The sequence below is a fragment of the Paramacrobiotus metropolitanus genome, unplaced genomic scaffold (genome assembly GCF_019649055.1).
Source record: "Paramacrobiotus metropolitanus isolate TYO unplaced genomic scaffold, Prichtersi_v1.0 Parri_scaffold0000010, whole genome shotgun sequence".
In the NCBI taxonomy this organism is placed as follows: Eukaryota; Metazoa; Tardigrada; class Eutardigrada; order Parachela; family Macrobiotidae; genus Paramacrobiotus; species Paramacrobiotus metropolitanus.
In genome coordinates, this window is record NW_026570230.1 from 922031 (window position 1) to 941545 (window position 19515).

Below are 19515 nucleotides of genomic sequence, written 5' to 3' on the forward strand. Positions count from 1 at the left end.
GTGTGCTCATTATTCCTTTATATTTTGTGTCTCCAATAAATTAATAACCACTAAAACGTACTGTAATAGTGTTTATGAGTGCTGATGAATATTTCATCTAGCGGTCCACGCACTTCAATCTTTCACTAACACAAGCAATTTTCCTTTCGAAAAAGGGCAAGTATGTATGTTCTGTGGTATGCAGTGAAAAACTTGCAGACAAATGACCGCTCAAGTAAAATTGCTGAATTATTCTCCAAAACAGCCCTAATGTATTTTCCACACGTGTTTTCAAAAGAGGAATACTTCAACAAACTACCAAACACCAGCATTAGCCGCACACGATTGTACATTTATCGAGCGGAATGAAGCCCTTAAGGGACACACACACCACATCGCACATGCAGCCGGGCAGCTCCGGTCCGATTATATTAGCTTGACCCAGCACAAAGAACTTCCTTTCGCCCTAATGATGGTAGCAACGGAAGGATTTGCGAGTGGAGTACCGGAATAATTGCTGAAATGGACTTAATTGCGCATGACTTCGTCATTTCTTTTCCCGCGTTCTCGCTTTGACAGCTAATGTAGTTACCAGCTGAAAAACACCTTTTGTTTCCATGTGCTCGTATAGAAGTACAGATAGATCTGTGTGGATGTTCACTCTTACCGTTTGTGACTTTTCTCCAATGACCCATAACTACTGTAGCTGTTACGAATTTACAGCTATGGAGTCAATAACCAATTTATTTTATTTTCTGACCTGTTTTAACTGATGAGAACTGCATAGTTTTTGCGGCTTTCTGTTTTACACATACAGAATCTGTTGCGCAAAATTTTTTGTCCACCAAACGCAAGTTTTTGAAATGTCGTTTAAAATTGTGGATGACTAGCTGAAATATCAATCTGCATATAAAAATTTGGAGAAAATGACACAGTTTCAGAGTATATTGCTCTAATCAGTCGACTGTGCGAAACACTAATGACATGTCTACGGGAGTCATGAATTATCGCGCAGTAAGAAAATCCGGTAGAAGCTTTTAGCGCTTCCGGAAGAAAACACTAATGCATGTACCATACATATAGACGTATTCAAATTAGAGAGAAGTAGCTCGATGGCCAGAAGAAAAGCATGCCAGACTCATCTGGGCAGTTCTAAAAATTGCGCAACGCTTAATCCCATATGGACATCCGGCAGGCGTTCTCGACACATTAGGGATATGTCCACGCTGGCAGATACTAACTATATGGCACACATAGACACGGGTTATTACATCCGCGTAACTGGGCCATGTCGACACATTTTTCGTTTTTGTCACGAAAACCACGTAAGTACTCAACAAACAGGCGAGTTATTAACGCAATTGCCAGAATTAGTGGAAGCTGATAAGTGAAAAAGGAAAGCTAATTATATGGTACATACGTGTATTTAATAAATAATTATGTTGCAACTTGGATGTGTGCAATCTGAATAGACAGATATACAATATTCTTAATGGTCAAATCTGAGCTATTTTGATTTAGGTAGAGCTGACCGCGAATGCGTTTGACTGTTTTGATGGCTGTTGCCAATTAGAATACTTACATATCTAACTGCATATCACAAATTACAGCTAGCATAGAACTAACGCTTATACTGCTTATTTTACTAAGTTTATATTGTTACTGTATAATTCTTATTTACAACCGTAAAAAGTGTTCATTCTTCTAGCTAACAGCAGTGGCTAATTAACAATCACTGATGTTGTATTTTCATAATGTTGAGATGCGTGCACAGTGAAATATGTGCCTCCACACTTTTGTTTCTTGCAGGGAATTTACACAGTGAAATACTTCTAACGCTAACGCACTCATCTACGCTGATATGCAGTTACAGTATGCATAGTCTTGCTTCACATTATGACAGTAATTTTGTTTCCCTGGTAGCTCTAAATTATAGTACGTACTCGTTACTAGACTATAAAATATAGTTTTCTACCGCATACCTAATACTTCTCCACCCCAGGACTTTACATTCGCAGGTTATGTGTATTCCCATGAGATACCGTACGTACGACGTATTGTTTTTACTGTTAACAGGTACGACGTATTGTTTTTACTGTTAACAGAGTTAACAGAGAAATTACTGCATTTAATTATTACAAAGTATTATTAAATGTATCACGGAATCAAATATTATGTATACAGAATTGATACTATCGATGAAATAAAATTCCCTGCAAGAAACAGGAGTGTGGAGGCACATCCACACAATCTCAATGCATACGTACCAAGAATTAAGAAGTAGAATTATTAAGAATGTGGTTTCCTAATTTACACTAATTTACACAGCGTGCTTGATTTAAAACTTCAAACTGTCTGATTGTATTATTCGTAACGTAACACACGGTCTATTGTAAACAATGCATACGGGAAAACATTGCGCCATTAATACTTCTATCCCTAAAACCAAGCGCGACCCGCTCTCCGACGATCTGTGACCTGAATTCGTCGACATCGAATGGGCTGGTGAAGCTGTGCACATGGTATAACTTTCTCTTTTTCGACGGAGAACTGCCTTTTTTATCCAGCTGTAATGGTGTTTTCCAAGTCACCATACGAATGGAACTGCGTGGATGTCTTGGGAAATGATGGAAAGTATCGTTTTGGCCGCGTCGTGGATGTGGCTGACAATGAGAAAGGGCTCATCGTTGACATTTGTTGCGCAGACCAAAGGCGGGAGATGATTCCTTTTTCGAAGGTTTTCCACGCTTCGTACGGACGAAAGATGTGCAGCCTAACAGCTTATTACTACAACCACAACGTCAGCGATGATGAAGATACTGCTCAGAATCCGGATACGGAAACTGACGACCTCGGGCCCGAGGTGGAAGTACTGGTGCGTGAGCATCTGTCCGGACCGTGGATCTGGTGGCCTGGCCGACTGCTCACATCGTTCTCCCGAGCACGGAACATTAACATTAACAAGTTGGCGCAAGTCGAATGGCACAGCGCGGATGGCAAAAAGAATGTGGACATCTTCCCGTGCATATGCGTCCGCAAATCCCTTAAGGGCTGGAAAAAGAATTTGTCGCGATTCAAAACGCAGCCTTCAGGAGCACCGCAATGCGTTACCAAAAATTCCTTTAACAAGCACCGTGTGCGCTTGGAAGAGACCACAGCATTTCTGACGGATTCCGTGTCAAAGAAAGAATTCCTTCGCCTGCTCACCGAGTTTGTTCACTCTGATGACGATGACGACAAGTGGCCGTGGACCACTGATTTTAAAATGGATGTTGTTTTTGTCGACATAGTTGACGGGCATCTGCATTATATGACGCGCCCCAAGGCAAAGCCGGAACCATCCCGAATGCGATCTCGCCTTCTAGCGCTTCCGGAAGGCAGCTCCAGACCAGAAAAAGAGGTAAAGCAGTTATGACCTTTCATGGGCTAGCAGTTTTTGATTAAACTAAGTCATAAACAATACTTAGTTTTGCTTGAAGTTTTTTTTTAAATTATTGCCCATTCTGTACAATATTTGTATAGTTGATGTGCCGCATTATATGCACATAGTAGGCTTTTAATATTTACCTTAGAGGAAATTCGAATTCTCTAAAAATTACCAATTCGAAAAACTCTTATTATTTTTATTTTTTAGCCCAAAATCATCGAAATAGTAGACGAGGTTCTACGGTTTATGAAACGAGATGCAAAGGAAAAAGCCAGAGCACTGCACATGAACACAGTTCGCGTACTCAACCGGGAAATTCACCCTAGAAAGGTTGCCAGAATTCAAACACTGCCTCCTGAGATAATCGGGGAAATTTTGTCGTATCCGGACACCATAACGAAAACTCGACTCCAGCGCGTCTGCCGAGTTTGGACGACCCTTCTGAGCAAGAATGCCAAATTAAACGACACCATCTGGATCGCCGATAGTCCGTTCTGGGAACGCGACTGGATAAAACCGGACTATGTAATAGTATCAACCATTGTCAAAAATCTATCGCCAGCCATCAAACGAATTATGCTGACATATGGCAGCCCTCGTTGGGTGGAGGGTACCGAATATGTACGGTGGTTTGACGGGGAATTGCTTACTGCAGCCGGCAGTATTCATTATGTTTCCGTAACGGGTGTCCCGGTCAATCTCAAGGAACTGCTGTTGCACCGATGGAATCTGACCTTTCAAACTGGCCTGCACCAAGATCCTCAGTTGGACTGCGAAGCACACGGCGAACCGCCCGACGATCTCGAATCCGAACGTTATGTTCCATACAATCTTCCTTATTTTTTCTTGCAATGTGCCGCTTTGGAGCACAAATACCTGCACTGCCAAGAACTCAGTTTGGTTAATTGTCGCGTCACACTGTTTCACTTAACCTTGGACGAGGATAAAGTACTGAGCAACAATCCCGAACGGTCCCACTTAACGTTCGACGAGGATAAAGAAGTGAGCAATGCCGAGCTCGGGCACTGCAAGGTGGAAATTGTGATCAATGTGGTGCGCGGTTCTATTAATTTGGCGGGGGGTCATTTCGACTGTGCATTATGGGAGCTGTTGGATAGTTCGTTACCGGTTCCCGATAGGCGCCAAAAGAAATTGGTAACGCGCTGGATCAGGTGGCTAACCGAAAATCAGGATTCTGAACGGAAGCAAGCTCTTTTACAAATGACCCTCAAGGTATGCTTTTACAAATTCTGTGATCGATAATTACAGTGACCTTACTGTGAATACTATGAGATAATATGAGAAAAATAATATGAGAAAAATTCCAAGTGCATACGTAGATAGAAAACCTTACTGCAGAGAGCTGGTGTGCTAGCACTGCTACGCATAATACATATATTGCTGTCCGAGTTGTTAAAGTTGATGAATTATTGATCGGCGCAAATCTAATTTTACCGTTAATTAGGTGAATGAATTATTAAATACAATTTAATTAATTTGGAATCTGTTCTGCAGATACTTTGCGAAGTGCAGACTTGTGATCCCCGCAAGACATTGCAGTATCGTGGGAAAATGTGGTGCAAGGACGGCTTGAAAGGCATAAAGTTAAACAAGTTGTCCCGAATTACAATGCACTTTCTCATCAAGTTGACTGCTCAGTTTCCGGAAACGGATGATCAGGAGGTTGCAACCGACCCTGACGAGTGAACAAAATTTAGAGGGCTATGTAGATTTGCAGTACGTTATTGTGTGTACATGTGCATCTTGTTGGATCAATTTAAAGATGTTTTAAATTGGTAAATTAAGTAGTTCAAATTATCTGATGGCCATGTTGCCGCTAATGCTACATTAGTATTGGCCCTGTGAAGGAAAGTTTAATAAAAATACCTGGCCTAGCTGAGTGCAAATAGGTGTAAGTGATCAAAATTAAATTTAATGATGATTATTGCATTTCGATCAATATTACCTACAGATCTTCGTTTCATTTTTGCAGTCCATTGTACCAGTTTTGCTTGTTCAGCTTGATCCTTATTTTTATTTATGTGATAATTAATTTTACGTTTTATAGATAATTTTCATGTCAGGAAAATTACTGCTGTAATTTTCCTCAGCTGGGTATCCGGTTCATGTGTAAGCCAGTATGATCTATCCGAGATTGCAGTAGTTACCCGATACGGAACGTGTGCCCATTCTTTTTTAATTTATAATATTAATTATGCTACATTTGACCAGCGCTTGTTCAGCAAAACAATTCAACAGAAAGCACCTTAAAAGTGTACATGTTAGATCCGTTTGTGCACATATACTAATTATATAAAACAATCACACATGGAAATGTCGAATGTAATGCATATATACGCAGTTAAGCAGTACTGCTAACAATCGTAAGGTGGCATTTAATGATGATGATGGTGCTTGTTGTGGTGGTGATGGCCGTGATGGTGGTCGTGTCCATGGAGCAGGTTATGCAGAAGGCCTCCCGAGTGGTGTCCATGATGGTCATGATGACCATGTACCAGATTGTGGATCAATCCGCCTCCGTGATGGTGGCCATGGTGGTGCGTGTCATGGTGTACCACATGCGTGACCACCGGTGGCGGCGGGACATGGTGGTGCGTGGTCACATGGTGGACGTGGGGAACGGGCGTGGCATAATGCGGTTGCTGTGCTCCAGGGTAACCGGGCGGCAGCGTGGATCCAGCGGGATACGGAGGAGCAGAACCGGCGGGATATGGGTACGACATTGTAGCAATGAAATTAAGAAAGTTTTACGTAGATCGATGTGCGCTCACAAGGGGGCGTACAGTCGATCAGTGTGAAAAATGGCTGGATCGGATTTGTGGTACCGCGCGCTGGAGCTTTTATAGTGCGGAAGACGGTTATCGATGGAAATGCGATTAGCTAGCGCTTGCGCTGTTGATTCGTTCCTGAATCAACGCAACTGGCGTATGCGTTCGTGTACACTATGAGTCAGCGCAAGATTCTTTTCTGATGATTGTGGCAGAAGTCGCATGACCTTTGATAAGATAGGCAGGAAGTATTGTGCGATTGTCGCTCTTATCCGCAACGATACCTTGAACAATTTAAACACGTGATAAAATTAACATTTGCATTTGTTGAAATGCTAATAATCGATTGTAGACTTAACCATGTGCAAGAGATTACCCACCGATGTACGAAACTTAATTCTATCTCGTATTATTTTTATTTACTGCGCCAGAAAGCAAGCGCGACAAGCGTTAGGTTATTTACAAAATTAATGGAAAATGCTTCGTATGATATGCGGGTAGAGAAGATAACAACAGAAACAGAAAAAAATAGTTCGTTAATGTCATCAATTACTTAAAAAGATTTAACAGTCTGCTCTAGTGAACAAATATGTAATTTTGTCTCGTTCTTTGTTTCTATTTTCGTTCTTTGATATACACAGGTTGTGTTTATCAAAGAACATAACTGATCTGGAAAAGAAAATGGCTAGAGAATAGAAAATGGCTCGAAAATAAATAACGTGCCACTACCAGAGGAATTTATGACTTAAACAACATCCGGAGAGGAAAAAAAAGCACACACAACTAACTTACTGAGTCTTACTCATAACTCGCGCTGCATTCCCCGCGCACCGATGGCCGCGAAAAGACCGAATATGCAACAATTTACAAGTGCTTACCTACAGCTAAGTTATGGCGCCACAGTTGTATTGTTTTCCAGAAATGTTTCCGTTGCCAAAAACAATCCCACAATTCAAATTGTTGTACGAAAACGCTGGGTACTCGCCCATTACTCGTCGAAGAAGCAGCGTACCTTTCGATGGCGTTAAACAGTACTTCTAGTAACGTCGCAAGCCCCAAAACACAATTGTCAATATTAAACATTTAGAAAGTCAATAATAATAAGAATTGTGTAAATGAGTAAGTGTGTTGTAAATGCATTTTTAACCAGTATTCCATGATATTATACGACCAGCCTCGATAATTCACACATTTTAGTTAAAAGGACGTGCCCTTTGTTTTGCAATTGGTGGTCAATTTACGCATTCGGTTTACGCTTCAGAATTCAGCCTCCAACGACAAACAGTGCTTTGCAGTTTTGAGTAATCATCTTTCAATTCTGTTGGATTTAGTCAATTAGCAGCGGATACTTAATACAATGCTTATATGGAAAATAAACGACGAGCACCGGATAGCATTAATTGCTTTCGTGACAGGTAAACATCGTGAACGAATACCCTTATCGCGCGTAGCCTTAAGTGAGGCCAGAACAACGCAAAACGATTGTTTTCCTTTCGTTAAAACTAGTAACTATTCATGACCTAACATATCAAAGAATGTCTTTCCAATTTTTTAATAATTTGGCATAGCCCATATCAAAACCAAGTCCCGAACCATTCATGCATCTAATTTGCGTGGTTCCGAACGATAATTCCATACGATTTTAGCATGACCTTTGATCAGAGTGTTATCTGTTTCCGCAGGACTGTTCGGCATCTTTGTTGACCAATGCACCGGCCAAGGAGCTGTACCCAACGACTGGTTTTGGAGCGACACCGGTGGTCGCGTTGTAATGCAGAACGGAGAGTGCCCTTTAATCCCACAAACGGATACTTTGTCCCAAAATCCAAATTCAATACCAAGCCCGTTCGTTCCTCGGCGATATGTAAGAAAGCGTTTGATCAACTTGTTCTTTTTAAGAATATTTTTTCGTTTAATCTTGCCGGTTGCAGACGAAATGTTACCGGACAAAGGACGAACCATGTTTTATGCGAGGTGACTCTTATAATGAAGACTGTTTCGAGCGACTGCGTTACAATTTACGAGATCCATCTAAGCGAGAAGTTGTATGCTGTCCTGGAGCGTGTGGGGTAATTAACAATATTAATTTTTCACTTGTTTGTGAATCTCCAGTAAGTAAATGGAAATAATCACTTATACATAAATTAACTTATTGTTACATAAATTAATATTCGAAGATAATCAATAAGATTTATAAAAGCAGATTTATCAGTAGCGTAATGGTGATAATACATGTAGATGTACACACGCGAAATTCAGCTTGCGTTCAATTTCCAGTGGGTGTTCAAGCATCCTTGGGTGTCCGGTCAAATCCTCTACCCCGGCGCACGTAAAACCTATCAGTCCGTTTACGGCTACGGATCGGTCCTGCAGACCCCGCCGCCCGGTGCTCCAGCAGGGCAGTTGCCCGTAGAAAGCCCGAGCAGCAGTCTGTATCCGGTACTACGTGCCGACTGCATCGTCAGTGCCCCCTACTCGCGCAGTGCCGCATCCGCCCAGAATCCACTGGCTGACATTGCCGCCATTCCCCACACGTGCCCGTCGCTGGCGCTCAATAACCCATCGGTCACCTCGCCCATTTGCGTGCAGAAACTATACGCTTCCGGCACACAAACCCTCTTTGAGCCTGAGACATATTGCACCGTGCACTGCTGTAATGGAGATTATTGTAACGGGATCGGCAGTGATTATGTTGGTCAAGGAAATCCGTACTATTCCAACGGAAGCAACGATAAGACGAAGATTTTGGCGCTAATTCCTGTAGTGATGATTGCGCTGAACGCAGTTATTCGCGCCCCTTTAGTTCAACAAATGTATTAATTTTGATTAAAATCGTGACTGTACAATACGAAATGCTAACCAAAACTGTTTAGTGCTTAATAAAAAAGCGACGTTTCTGCGCAATTTCGTTAAGACAATAAGTAACTTCGTGTCTGTACTGTAGCCGCTAAGCGATTGATACGGAATCATGTACGCTTTATTAGTAAAAAATAATCCCAAATAAAGAACAAAATTTCATCAAGATTCCGTATAATGTGGAAACGGAGCGGATGAATATCATACAAAAAAACGGTGACCCCACACACAACAACAAAGAGAAATCTCAACCCAAAACGCAAGAGAGATAAAGGAAAAACCCAATTCCGATCTCGCTGCAATTTTACACTCCCCCCAGTTTGCAGATCGTAACTCTATACTGTACAACATCCCTTATACGCAGCACACACCTGTCCGATGCCCTTTCGAACCACCATCACAAGGTACAAAAAACCGTCCCACCCCCTGCAACAACACGCCCACTGCCCCTTCTCAGCCGTCCTCGTCGTCCGGTGACGCCCGGAACGTACTGCGCCGTGTGCGGACGGGCCGTGCCGGACGCTGGGCATTCATCGCCGCGATCTCCTCCGGCGTCTTCCGGGGCCGTTTCACCGTGGCCGTTTGCACTTTGACCTCCATGGGAGGCGGCTGCTCCGCACTGGCCATCACCACGACTCCACCGCCCTCCTCGCCGTCCGGCACCTTCTTCTCCCCTTTTACTTTCTTCCGCACATCATTCCGCCCAAAATACCGGTTCACCTTGCTGGATTTTTTCGACACCTTCTTCCCGTGCAACAGGCTCTTCTTCCTCCGCGTGCTCTTCACCGGCGGCGGACGGGCGGCGGTGCCCTCGGGGGGCGGATTGCGCTTTCTGGTCTGCTTCTCCGGAACGGTGAAGCGGGTGCGCTCCTCCACCTCGCATTTGATATGGCGCTCAGCGAAGGCCGCATCGCTCAGGTCCTCGTCCTCGCAGGAATTATCCACCTCGACATCGGTCGGCAGCAGCGGCGGCTGGATGGTGTCCAGTTTCGGCAGGGACTGATCGCCGGCTTCCCCCGCGGCATCCACAACTTCCGCCCCATGGGGGACCAGGGGCACTGTTTTGAGATCACGGAATTTGGGAACAATGATTTCCTTGTACTGGATCTTCTCGATTTTGGACGGGGCGGTCATACCGTACGGTATCACAAAGCTCGTCAGGTCCGAGCGGGCCTCACGACGACGGCCGGCCGGATGGTTCTTGCCGGTTTCCGATTTCGAAGTGGTGCGGTTCATTTGACCTGTAAATCATGGAAACATGAGTTATCAATACTCCATAATCAGCTAACATTATATTTTGTAAACCTGAATGCATTTTTGAAAAAATTATTTGACAGTTTCAGATTTCTATTCGCATATGCTTTGTATTATTATTTTTTCAAGCTCCGAAGAGGTTCATTAATCCAAACAGAAGTGCATTAACGATGTATTTTTCTCAAACAGCTGTTTTCTAACAGGCGGATGCGTGGCATGACATTGAGCCGTAAACTCCGTCATACACAAGCCACTTAACATTCTCACACTACACAGCGCGGCAGAAACGTGTTTCCTGATCAAAGGTTCAAGCGATTGACAGTGCCCTACAGCCGGGGCGGCTAAACCATCGTCAAACAAGGCACCAAAACAAATAGTAACGATGGTAAGTTATGCGCGCACTCAATGTCATTTTTACTGCTCAGCTGGCAGAAAAGCAGCTCACTACGGTGAAAATAAAACAGTTCAAAGTTCTCTGAATTGCCCAGCGCAATTACTTACGTTTCGTGGCGTTCTTCGATGTAACAACATTCATATCCGTGGAGCCCACACTGGTCGAACGTGTTAGATGGCTAACGGCCGACGATACCGTTGTATCCGAAGACACCGATGAATGCCGTCGTTTTCGATCTAATTAAACAGCCATAATCAATCCAGATTTGTCACAGTGACAACAAAGCAGTTGAGTAGTCCTCGAGCCAACTCTACACTTACTTTTTGTGGAAATAGTTCGACTTCGATGTGCCTTCTGCTTCTTGTCGCTGACGGTCTTACTGTTCTTCGGTCGCTTCTGCGTATCGCGGTTGTTTTCCAGCGCACCGAAACGCAGTGCCCGTAATCGCTCGCGCTCCGCCCGAAGTCGCTCCTCCTGTTTTCGCAAAACATGCGCCGCTTCCGCTTCGGTTTTGATTAAATCCAACGCGCGCTGTCGACGCATCGGCCTACAACAATTATCACACAATAAAGCGAATACTCATAAGACAAATATTTTCCTACTCAAGCAAGCTGAAACGTTCATAAATTAATTACCATTTACTCCATTTTAATTACAACTTTACGAAGTCTATTTCTTTTGAAGATAATCTAAAACTGTCTTTTAAATTGACAAAAATCATTACTGACAGACTTACCGTGGCTTAAACGGTCCTCTAGAGCTAATAAACATAGCGGGATCAAAATCCAACGACACACCGGATAATTCTGCATCTAACGCTCGAATGGAGGGTTGTGAAAGACGAGGATGGTATCCCGGATCAACTAGCGCCATTGCTTCACTTCGTGGTGTCCGCAGCAGATTTGTATGAGATGAAAAGGTTGGCATGGGTAACAAGCCCATACAAATAGCACAGCTAACGGGACCTACAAGGTCCGGCAGTAAGCAGCGCGTTGAACAATCGCAGTGGCGAGGTTTTTCATCCATTTGATATCGTTTTGGAGGGTACGCTATAAAAACAACGAAAATATTAGTTGTTTAATTTCAAAGAAATTTTATAACAGTGATACAAAATACAGCAAAGGAAATTACAAAAGCAGTAAACTTTCTTCCTGTGACTTACCATCCATATCAACAAACACCCGCTTCTTGAACGCCATTAACGGCCTGGCCCGCGCACATCCCCTTGCTGACGACACCACCGCTTCCGACAGCTCTCGGATCTGCTCTCCTTCCGCCTCTCCCATTTCCTCATCATCCGACCCATCCTCAATGATCCTCCCCACCGCTAATCTCTCCTTCCACATGGTGGCCTCGTACGTTTCAAAGGGAATATTCAGTCCCGTACTGGGCAAGGCCACCTTCATCTTGCGACGAAATAGCCCCGCCGGTCCGGGATGCAGTGACTGTCCGGCATCGCTCTTGGCCGTGGGCAGCCGTAATACCGTCGAACAATTGGCCGTCTTCGCCACGCTGACGACCTCCCGATCATCCCAGGGCCGGGGTGTCGGGCCCTTGTGCGCTAGGAATGCGGTTTTCAATAATGGTTTGGAGTCATCCGCGGTACCGCCACCGAATGTCACGATGCCCTGTCGCTGCTGGATACGCTGAAGGAGATTGCCAGTAACCTACACATACAAAGTATTAGCACAATCATGCCAACAACCCTCGATCAATTTTAGCAAAAGCCTCTTTTTAATCGACTGTACCTGGTAGGCATATTCGGCTCGAGCTAATTGACGGTGAGCATAGCTGTATCGCGACGCAATGCCCTGCCGCGTCGTGGCGTACCGATACAGTGCCCGCTGATCACTGTAATAAAAGATTCATCACATAAAAAAAATCAATCAGCTGATATTCCTCGTCAGCAGCACATCACATACACCGTAAAAAGAAACGATCTCTATTCCGTCAAATTAGACGATATATCCTCTAGCACACACTCAATTTCCTCTAGACACAGACAGGTAGGGAACAAAGAAAATCAATAATCTATGATTATCCATTACTAATTCCCCATTTCCCCCAGTGCACGTACTGCACCGAATGTGGCGCTCATCATTAGCTCACAAATATCCCCATAACGGCCTGTAAATACCAAATAGGAAAAGATTCGATCGATGTGCACAGCAACCCTTCGCAGCAATTCCCGTATGCCGTAAAAGCGCACAGTGGGAAGCATGAACCCTGTCGCATTGATCAAAGTCATAGCGCCTTTCAGACCAGCTACAGCCGTCGGATCCGGAATAACATATGGTACTTAATAAGTGGGCCAATTCTCCGTTTACATGGATCTCATTATTGACACAGGGGCTGTCCCGACTGATCCCGTCAATAAACAGCTTTTTACCAGGTACAAGTTAATCGAAAAAACCACCAACAGAAAAAGCGTTCAAACGGCTGCCTATCTATAACAAAATTCAATAATTATGACTAAACATTTTACTGAAAAAATCCTGTCTCCAAAAAATTACACCCGCACCAAAATTATATCTACATGTCGCAGATGTCACTTTTTGTAGTCGTATAACCTTCAGATTTTCAACACCAAACAATTTTTTTTAAAAAAAAGTTCAAACCTTACTCACGGTTTCTAACTAGTTCCGTATTCACAAATCTTCAAAGAAATTTTGTTACAAACTCAGCACCGTTATAAGACGGATAAACATGTCTCAGCAAATTCGGCAAAACATTAGGTTGATAACCTATCTCGGTATTATGCAGATAAAAGAGCGAGCGCAGCAGAAATTACGCATTAATAAGGAAGCAAATAACTCCGCCACACAACCATCGATAAGAATACGGCCTAATCCGAATAATGCAGCTGATTACGCTAACTCGTATCTAGGTATCTACCGGAATATAACGAACCAACCCGGCTAAAAATGCCTCCAAAAACGCTGATGCAATACAAACAAATTAAATTAAAAGCGGGAGAATGTCAAAGGTCAGACTGAAGGACCTCATCAGCACATTATACCCTGATGACCCGATAGCACAACAACGTGACCATCCCTAATCCGACGCTAATCGAAGTGCCTACAACCATAATCACAACCCCCCACTTACACTGGAATGAGTCGGTCCTGATCGAACTTCTTTTGAAACAGTTCCTCCTCGGCCTCATCAGCACTCTCACCGCCGCTGGAGCTATCCGTCACCCAGGCATCGTCGTTAATCCGATCCACCGCGCGCTGAAATCCCTGTGCCACACCGGAGAACATTTTGGCGCGATCAACCGACTGCGTCCGTGCCAGCTTCAGCAGATACGCCGGGCGCTGCTGCTTCTCAAACGCCTCACGCCGCTGATTACTCTCCACGCGTTTAACAAACTCCACCAGCTGGGACGGGGTTTTGTTCTTCATGTCATCACGCGACACCGATAGGACACCGAATAAATCCTGCATAGACTGCTGTTCCGTGCTGCGGGAGGAAATCACCATCGATGAACTGCTGGCGCCGTCCTCATTGCGTCCCTTCCGCTTCGGCGACGAGAACGCCGATTCCGTGCGAAACGATTCATCGCCGAGGAAGGAGAAGGACAGAGACGATTTCGTATCGGGTTTGTAACTCTCGCGATTGAGGAAATCATGAAAGGACGACGTCCCGGTCTTCAGCGTGTCATCGCCCGCACGATTAACCATAAACGTCCCTAATCGCGAGAGACGGTGCTTCAGGGAGTGCAGATCCTCGGGATGGTGTTTACCCAGAACTCCTTTCAAGCAGACGAACATCTTCTTAACGGCGTCCGTGCCCGGTTCGCGGCGAGGTTTTTTCCGGGCTGGCGAACCCACGGTGGCCTCGTTGGTTGTTCCCGCGTGGACGCCCGCCGTGGTGGATGGTTTGGATGCCGTGGCTGTCACTCTGGATTTTTTATGGGCATTTTTCCGACTCTTGGACCGGACGACAGCCGTCGATGGGGTCAAAGGCTGGATCTTCTTGCTAGCCTTTTTGGGCACAGCTGGCACGGCGAAAACAGCGGGCTCGTCCAGATTCTTCATAATACCCGACGAGGAGGGCAACATGGGGTCATTTAGGTCGTTGGTTGGTGATTTATCCGGGAAGTGTGGTGTTGGAGATGTGGGAGGAGCGATTTTTTCTTGGACGCCATTATCAAGTCGACGCCTGTTTATCGAACATTTCTCCAGTTTTCTTCCCAATAGCCGAGGCAATGTGGTATAGTTAAGTAAAGGAATATTTTCTTAACTTACCACGATGGAGATTCCGATGAAGCCACCATTAGAAGATTGATAAAAACACATTAGAAAGCCAATTGGGAAAAGGAACAGAATGGGTAAAAATTATATCAAGGGTTTTCGATTTCTCAACTGTGTCAGTTGAACTGCGTATGCTGCAAATAGCAAATGGTGCACACTGGTGCAAGGCTGCCTGGCCTGTGCGTTCCACGAAACCTTCGCCTTTCATGTACAAACACTAGCCGAGAGAGCGACAGAGAGAAAGCCGGTTCACCCGGTTCAAACGGAAGTAACACGGCGCAGTTCAGCCGATTCACAGACATCTTGCCTGCGCTTTGTCACGCGCAGGGTATAAAAACATCAGTGGTGGCAGCACTGTCGGGCCTGTACCGGCACAGCCGCACAATGCGCTTAAAGCGCACACGAATGATATCATCGATCGATTGTGGGCAGCCATCAATGGGCCCATATGAAATGGGCAGCCCATCCTCTAACTTTGTTGTGGCAAAGTGACGATTATCAGCCGTAGTCCGTGATGAAACAACTGCCGCAAGATTTCGATTTTCTGGCGAATGATGCAAACATTCGCCGCCGCGTGTTATAATCCTCATAACAAACATCGTAAGGAGTTCTTCCGAAATTGGCATGATCAGTGATAATAATTTATAGTGCTCCATTGCAAACTCTGCAGGGAAATATCTGGATTATGATAAATTCCGTTTTGTTTTGATAAGGCACTCGTACAGCGCGTGACGGATCTGAAAAATTAAAAAAACGATCGCTACAGTAAAGAACACACTGCGATTAAAACAAAATATAAAACTCAATAAGAAATTGTCCCTAAACTGTTCCCAAAGTGAATGCCGAAATCCCCAAATACAGTGCTTGAGGATTTATCGGGAGACAGACGGGAGTTAACTTCAATAACTATTTGCTAGAACATTCCTGTCTGTTAGTTTTAAGCTCGCGAACAAGAGTTAAACAAAGCAAAGCTTATAAACTGGGTGCAATATGCTGATGCAGAGCGTTGCTAGAGGGCCGAAAATACCATACAGAAACACCAAGCGAAAAAAAGGAAATTTTAGTATAATCTAATAATCACGTGAAATGAGAATATTGCAGTTGCAAATGTTTTATACGAGTATAAAATGATCCGGTATTCACTACTGCAAAATTACAATCTTCTGTGTCATGGAAATACTTATCGACTTATCGTCAATTTTAAGCCGATTGTTTGAAATTTCTGGAACATATATGTACGTTACTACGTTGCCAGAATTTTAAAGTCAGAAAACACCTTAACTGAGAAACTTGTCACTGAACTGCACGAAGTGTTTGGATTTTCTGAAGTGGCACAAATAAGTACAAAAAGCCTGGATTATCGGTATTGTACTAACAGAAAATCTTGCATGGACACTATCATGGTCATGCGAAGTTGCAAACCAGTACAGTACTTATTCCAAACCGACAAATTACGGACAGCTTGCTGATATTTTTAGATATTGACATGAAAAATAACGCACAATATAGATACCATCTGAAATATGAGCTCGTACTGTAATTTAAAAAAATTTTGGAATTACTGCGCCCTCATAATATCTACTGTCGCCCCACTCTGTTTCAGCAGCGCTTCTGCACTGTCGATTGTGGTTTGTTAAATTTCGATCCAAATTTCTGGATCGAAATCCTGGTTGTAATTATAACCATAACCACAAAGAAAAGTTTCTTCAGCTGACCATTACTCGCGGTCGAGGTATGGATGCCGAAAGTCGATTCGGAAGTTGAAAGCAACCCAATTTTTCTCCAGCAACTACCCTACGAAGCTAAATTAGCAAAGAAATCGAAAATAACAATTTCCTCGTGTTGATTCGTTCAAGTGGTCAATGCTGTAGTTACTGTATAAAGGATATCATCATCGGGATACCGGTATGTTACTTTTATCCTGTGATAAGAGAGCCCATTTATCCTGTTGACCTACTATTTATATTACTAGGACCATCATTGTATTTGTGGTACTTACTACCAAACGGTGCTATGTTATGGAAGTGCGGGACTGTTAGCGCTACCGGGTATCCATGAATTTCTTACTGTTAGATTCGTTTGGTCAGTTCATAATAATTATTCTCATGACATGCGACAATCTGTAATAATAATATAGAAATTTAATGTCTATACTACTAGCAGCGGCAAGACCTCTCAAATTTTTGGCTGACCATATAAAGTTTTACCTAAACGAAAACCGCGTGCTGTTTTCTGCGTCCCAGCAGGTGGTTAGCAACTTATTACTGCTAGCGCAATATGATGGAGAATTTACAGAAACGACAAAAATCTACGTTATTAATCTCGTAAACCTCATAGATTATAGGGATTAGGGATATTGGTAAGGTACTCCAGGTGAACGTTTAACATCTACTCCGTAGCTACGGATATCACAGAGCTATCTGTATTTGAAGTTTAAAACCACATTATATTATATGGTTATGTACAAACTACAATACAACCTACATATGATATCAGCAAATCTAAATATTAATATTTCTATGCACTAAAATATTGTTTACTGCGTTTACTAATTGTTTACTGCGGTTAACCTTCTCGACCACGGTCCACGGACGATAAACAGTCATAAACTTACGCGATGTCGCCACAAGGAATGGGGATAACAGTAACTGCTTACAGTAAATACTCGAGTAACAAGTTACAGTATAACTGTATAAACAAGACTTTGACATCTCAAGATTCCCACGTTTGAGGAATCTCAGGAAGATTCAAGATTCTCGCGGCTGCAGCCGAGCACAATAAATTGGGGACAGCGAGCAGAACACAATTCGGCAGAACACCAGAATCATTGCCCAGCGGTTCTCGTTTAGACAAGGCCGAACCGGGAGCCCCACCACCACTCTATCTCTGTAGGGACTATAACACTGCACGCATGTTACGCCGACTGTGCGGTACCCTTGGGCGGATGACGGGAGTAAATGTATACAGAGAAACCGGGCACTGCGACAGAATTCTTTTCGCATAATTATTACTATTTATTAGAGCTTTCTTGCGCGTGCCGTAACTCTCTTGCAGTGATTAGAACTTTAGAAGTTTATGAAAACTATGAGTGATATAACCTCAGAAAATCACTCATTTGCTTTGCGATCGATCTTACCGCACACTTCAAAGAATGCACGGTAGTTGACGGTACTGAATAGGGATGGTACAGCACTTTAGTGAGCACTACTGGTAATGATGAATACGGCCATTTTTCCCACCCTGCAGCTCATAAAACTACAATGCTTTTAAAACTGGATCTGTTTTTTTAGGTAAATTAAGTAAAGCTATCGGCAAGCATTTGCTTATAAGTTTTAACTTTTAAGCAACCACTTTTATCCATAGAAGTGTCAATTCCAGTCTCGCAGCATATTTAGAGTATCGAGTAAGACATAAACCGGGAGTGCATGAACATGGCGCCATCATGCTAACCGAGCTTTGCTGCTAACTCCCCTTTCAGCCCGGAAGCCGTTTTCAAAACTGTCTTCTCGTACTAAAATCACTTTTCAAGGCTGCATGGTAAATATAAAGGGATGCTGCTGCAAATCTCTTGGCATGATCCCCCCGGTCCGGCAGCATCCCCACCTTTCTGTATACCGTACTATAGTGCATGCTGTACTGTACCTTAGCATACTTACATACCTCGTTGTTTATGCCGAAAGTTGAGCCAACACCTCCCTAAAAGGACCTACAAATAAAGAAAAGCACAATTACCTTTAGCTGTGTAACTTGTTTTATGCTTCTTGTACCTTTTAACGTCAACCTTTTCCTTTTTGAAGATCTTCAAAAGCTAGACGGAGAAATGTACAAGTCGCGTTAAAGTGTAGTGCGAGGTCTGTCGTACGAGTGTACGAACTTTCTAAAACGGCAAAAAATTACGGAACTGTGCTGCCGTCGGTGCCGTGCTGTGGTACACTACTGGTAGAGTCGTAGACGCAGCTGATGCTGGCGATCGCCAATGACGGTGTCGAGCGGCGCAACGAGCTCCGTTAAATTCTCGAACTCCCTCATTGTTCGGTTGTTCCTGTGGCTGCCATCAGTGGTGGTAGCTGGTAAAATTTGTCAGGTGAAGAGTGAAGACTGAAGAGTGAAGACTCCATATACTGGAATCATAACACTGACAAAAATGCTAAAAGAAATTTGATGAAAACTTTATTCTGTTTTGCTGCTCTCACCATGGTCCCTTCACTCGGGCCCACTCCTCGAATTCCGAAACAAATGCCGCTGTTGCCGCATCTCCTGATTGGATGGTTGACCCCTGAGACGAACCTCGTGTGGGTACGTTAGTCTTAGTGTGCGAGTTTTCAAAGCACGATAGTAGCAGGTTGATTATGCAACGTAACGACTTCCGGAGAATTATTTTACAATAGTCGTCTTAAATTTTGAGCCTGTTATTTTTTAACCTAGAGAAATTTTATACTTACATGTTGAAATAAAAATTATAACATAATTAATACTACCATGAAGTAGTTAGTTGCATGAAGTCGAGCAGACGCAAGAGCAGAAGTGGTGTGGAATTAAACCGATTCTGTTCATGAAAAT

General features: G+C 43.6%; 3 protein-coding genes across 4 annotated transcripts; 2 read left to right on the top strand and 1 right to left on the bottom strand.

Annotated features, from left to right (window-relative positions):
* Positions 1-2127: 2127 nt before the first annotated feature.
* On the top strand, positions 2128-5293 carry LOC129583266 (uncharacterized). The gene is made up of 3 exons (XM_055475009.1): positions 2128-3379; positions 3614-4639; positions 4922-5293. The coding sequence occupies exons 1-3, from the start codon at positions 2552-2554 to the stop codon at positions 5111-5113; spliced, it is 2046 nt and encodes a 681-aa protein (XP_055330984.1). The 5' UTR covers positions 2128-2551; the 3' UTR covers positions 5114-5293.
* Positions 5294-7378: 2085 nt separating this feature from the next.
* On the top strand, positions 7379-9183 carry LOC129583232 (uncharacterized). The gene is made up of 4 exons (XM_055474940.1): positions 7379-7610; positions 7878-8059; positions 8127-8264; positions 8473-9183. Exons 1-4 carry the CDS (start codon positions 7553-7555, stop codon positions 9013-9015), a joined length of 921 nt encoding a protein of 306 aa, XP_055330915.1. The 5' UTR covers positions 7379-7552; the 3' UTR covers positions 9016-9183.
* LOC129583231 (uncharacterized) lies at positions 9151-18874 on the bottom strand. 2 transcript variants are annotated; one of them, XM_055474938.1, is made up of 10 exons: positions 18723-18874; positions 18616-18661; positions 14950-15692; positions 13808-14863; positions 12448-12550; positions 11862-12366; positions 11436-11748; positions 11020-11246; positions 10807-10935; positions 9151-10292 (listed from the first exon to the last, which is right to left on the bottom strand). In XM_055474938.1, the coding sequence occupies exons 3-10, from the start codon at positions 14976-14978 to the stop codon at positions 9505-9507; spliced, it is 3150 nt and encodes a 1049-aa protein (XP_055330913.1). In that variant the 5' UTR covers positions 14979-15692; positions 18616-18661; positions 18723-18874; the 3' UTR covers positions 9151-9504. The 2 variants fall into 2 exon arrangements, with proteins under 2 accessions (XP_055330913.1, XP_055330914.1); XM_055474939.1 differs by lacking the exons at positions 18616-18661; positions 18723-18874 and adding an exon at positions 17570-17773.
* Positions 18875-19515: the final 641 nt, after the last annotated feature.

What these genes read in the sequence shown, in the direction of transcription:
- LOC129583266 (XM_055475009.1), top strand. Translation starts at nt 2,552, where the DNA reads ATGGTGTTTTCCAAGTCACCATACGAATGGAACTGCGTGGATGTCTTG. An exon ending in GCTCCAGACCAGAAAAAGAG is followed by an intron (nt 3,380 to 3,613) that starts GTAAAGCAGTTA and finishes TTTATTTTTTAG; the next exon opens with CCCAAAATCATCGAAATAGT. An exon ending in TTTTACAAATGACCCTCAAG is followed by an intron (nt 4,640 to 4,921) that starts GTATGCTTTTAC and finishes TCTGTTCTGCAG; the next exon opens with ATACTTTGCGAAGTGCAGAC.
- LOC129583232 (XM_055474940.1), top strand. Translation starts at nt 7,553, where the DNA reads ATGCTTATATGGAAAATAAACGACGAGCACCGGATAGCATTAATTGCT. An exon ending in ATTAATTGCTTTCGTGACAG is followed by an intron (nt 7,611 to 7,877) that starts GTAAACATCGTG and finishes CTGTTTCCGCAG; the next exon opens with GACTGTTCGGCATCTTTGTT. An exon ending in CGTTCGTTCCTCGGCGATAT is followed by an intron (nt 8,060 to 8,126) that starts GTAAGAAAGCGT and finishes TGCCGGTTGCAG; the next exon opens with ACGAAATGTTACCGGACAAA.
- LOC129583231 (XM_055474938.1), bottom strand. Translation starts at nt 14,978, where the DNA reads ATGGTGGCTTCATCGGAATCTCCATCGTG. An exon ending in TCGAACTATTTCCACAAAAA is followed by an intron (nt 10,936 to 11,019) that starts GTAAGTGTAGAG and finishes CTGTTTAATTAG; the next exon opens with ATCGAAAACGACGGCATTCA. An exon ending in ATCGAAGAACGCCACGAAAC is followed by an intron (nt 10,293 to 10,806) that starts GTAAGTAATTGC and finishes CATGATTTACAG; the next exon opens with GTCAAATGAACCGCACCACT.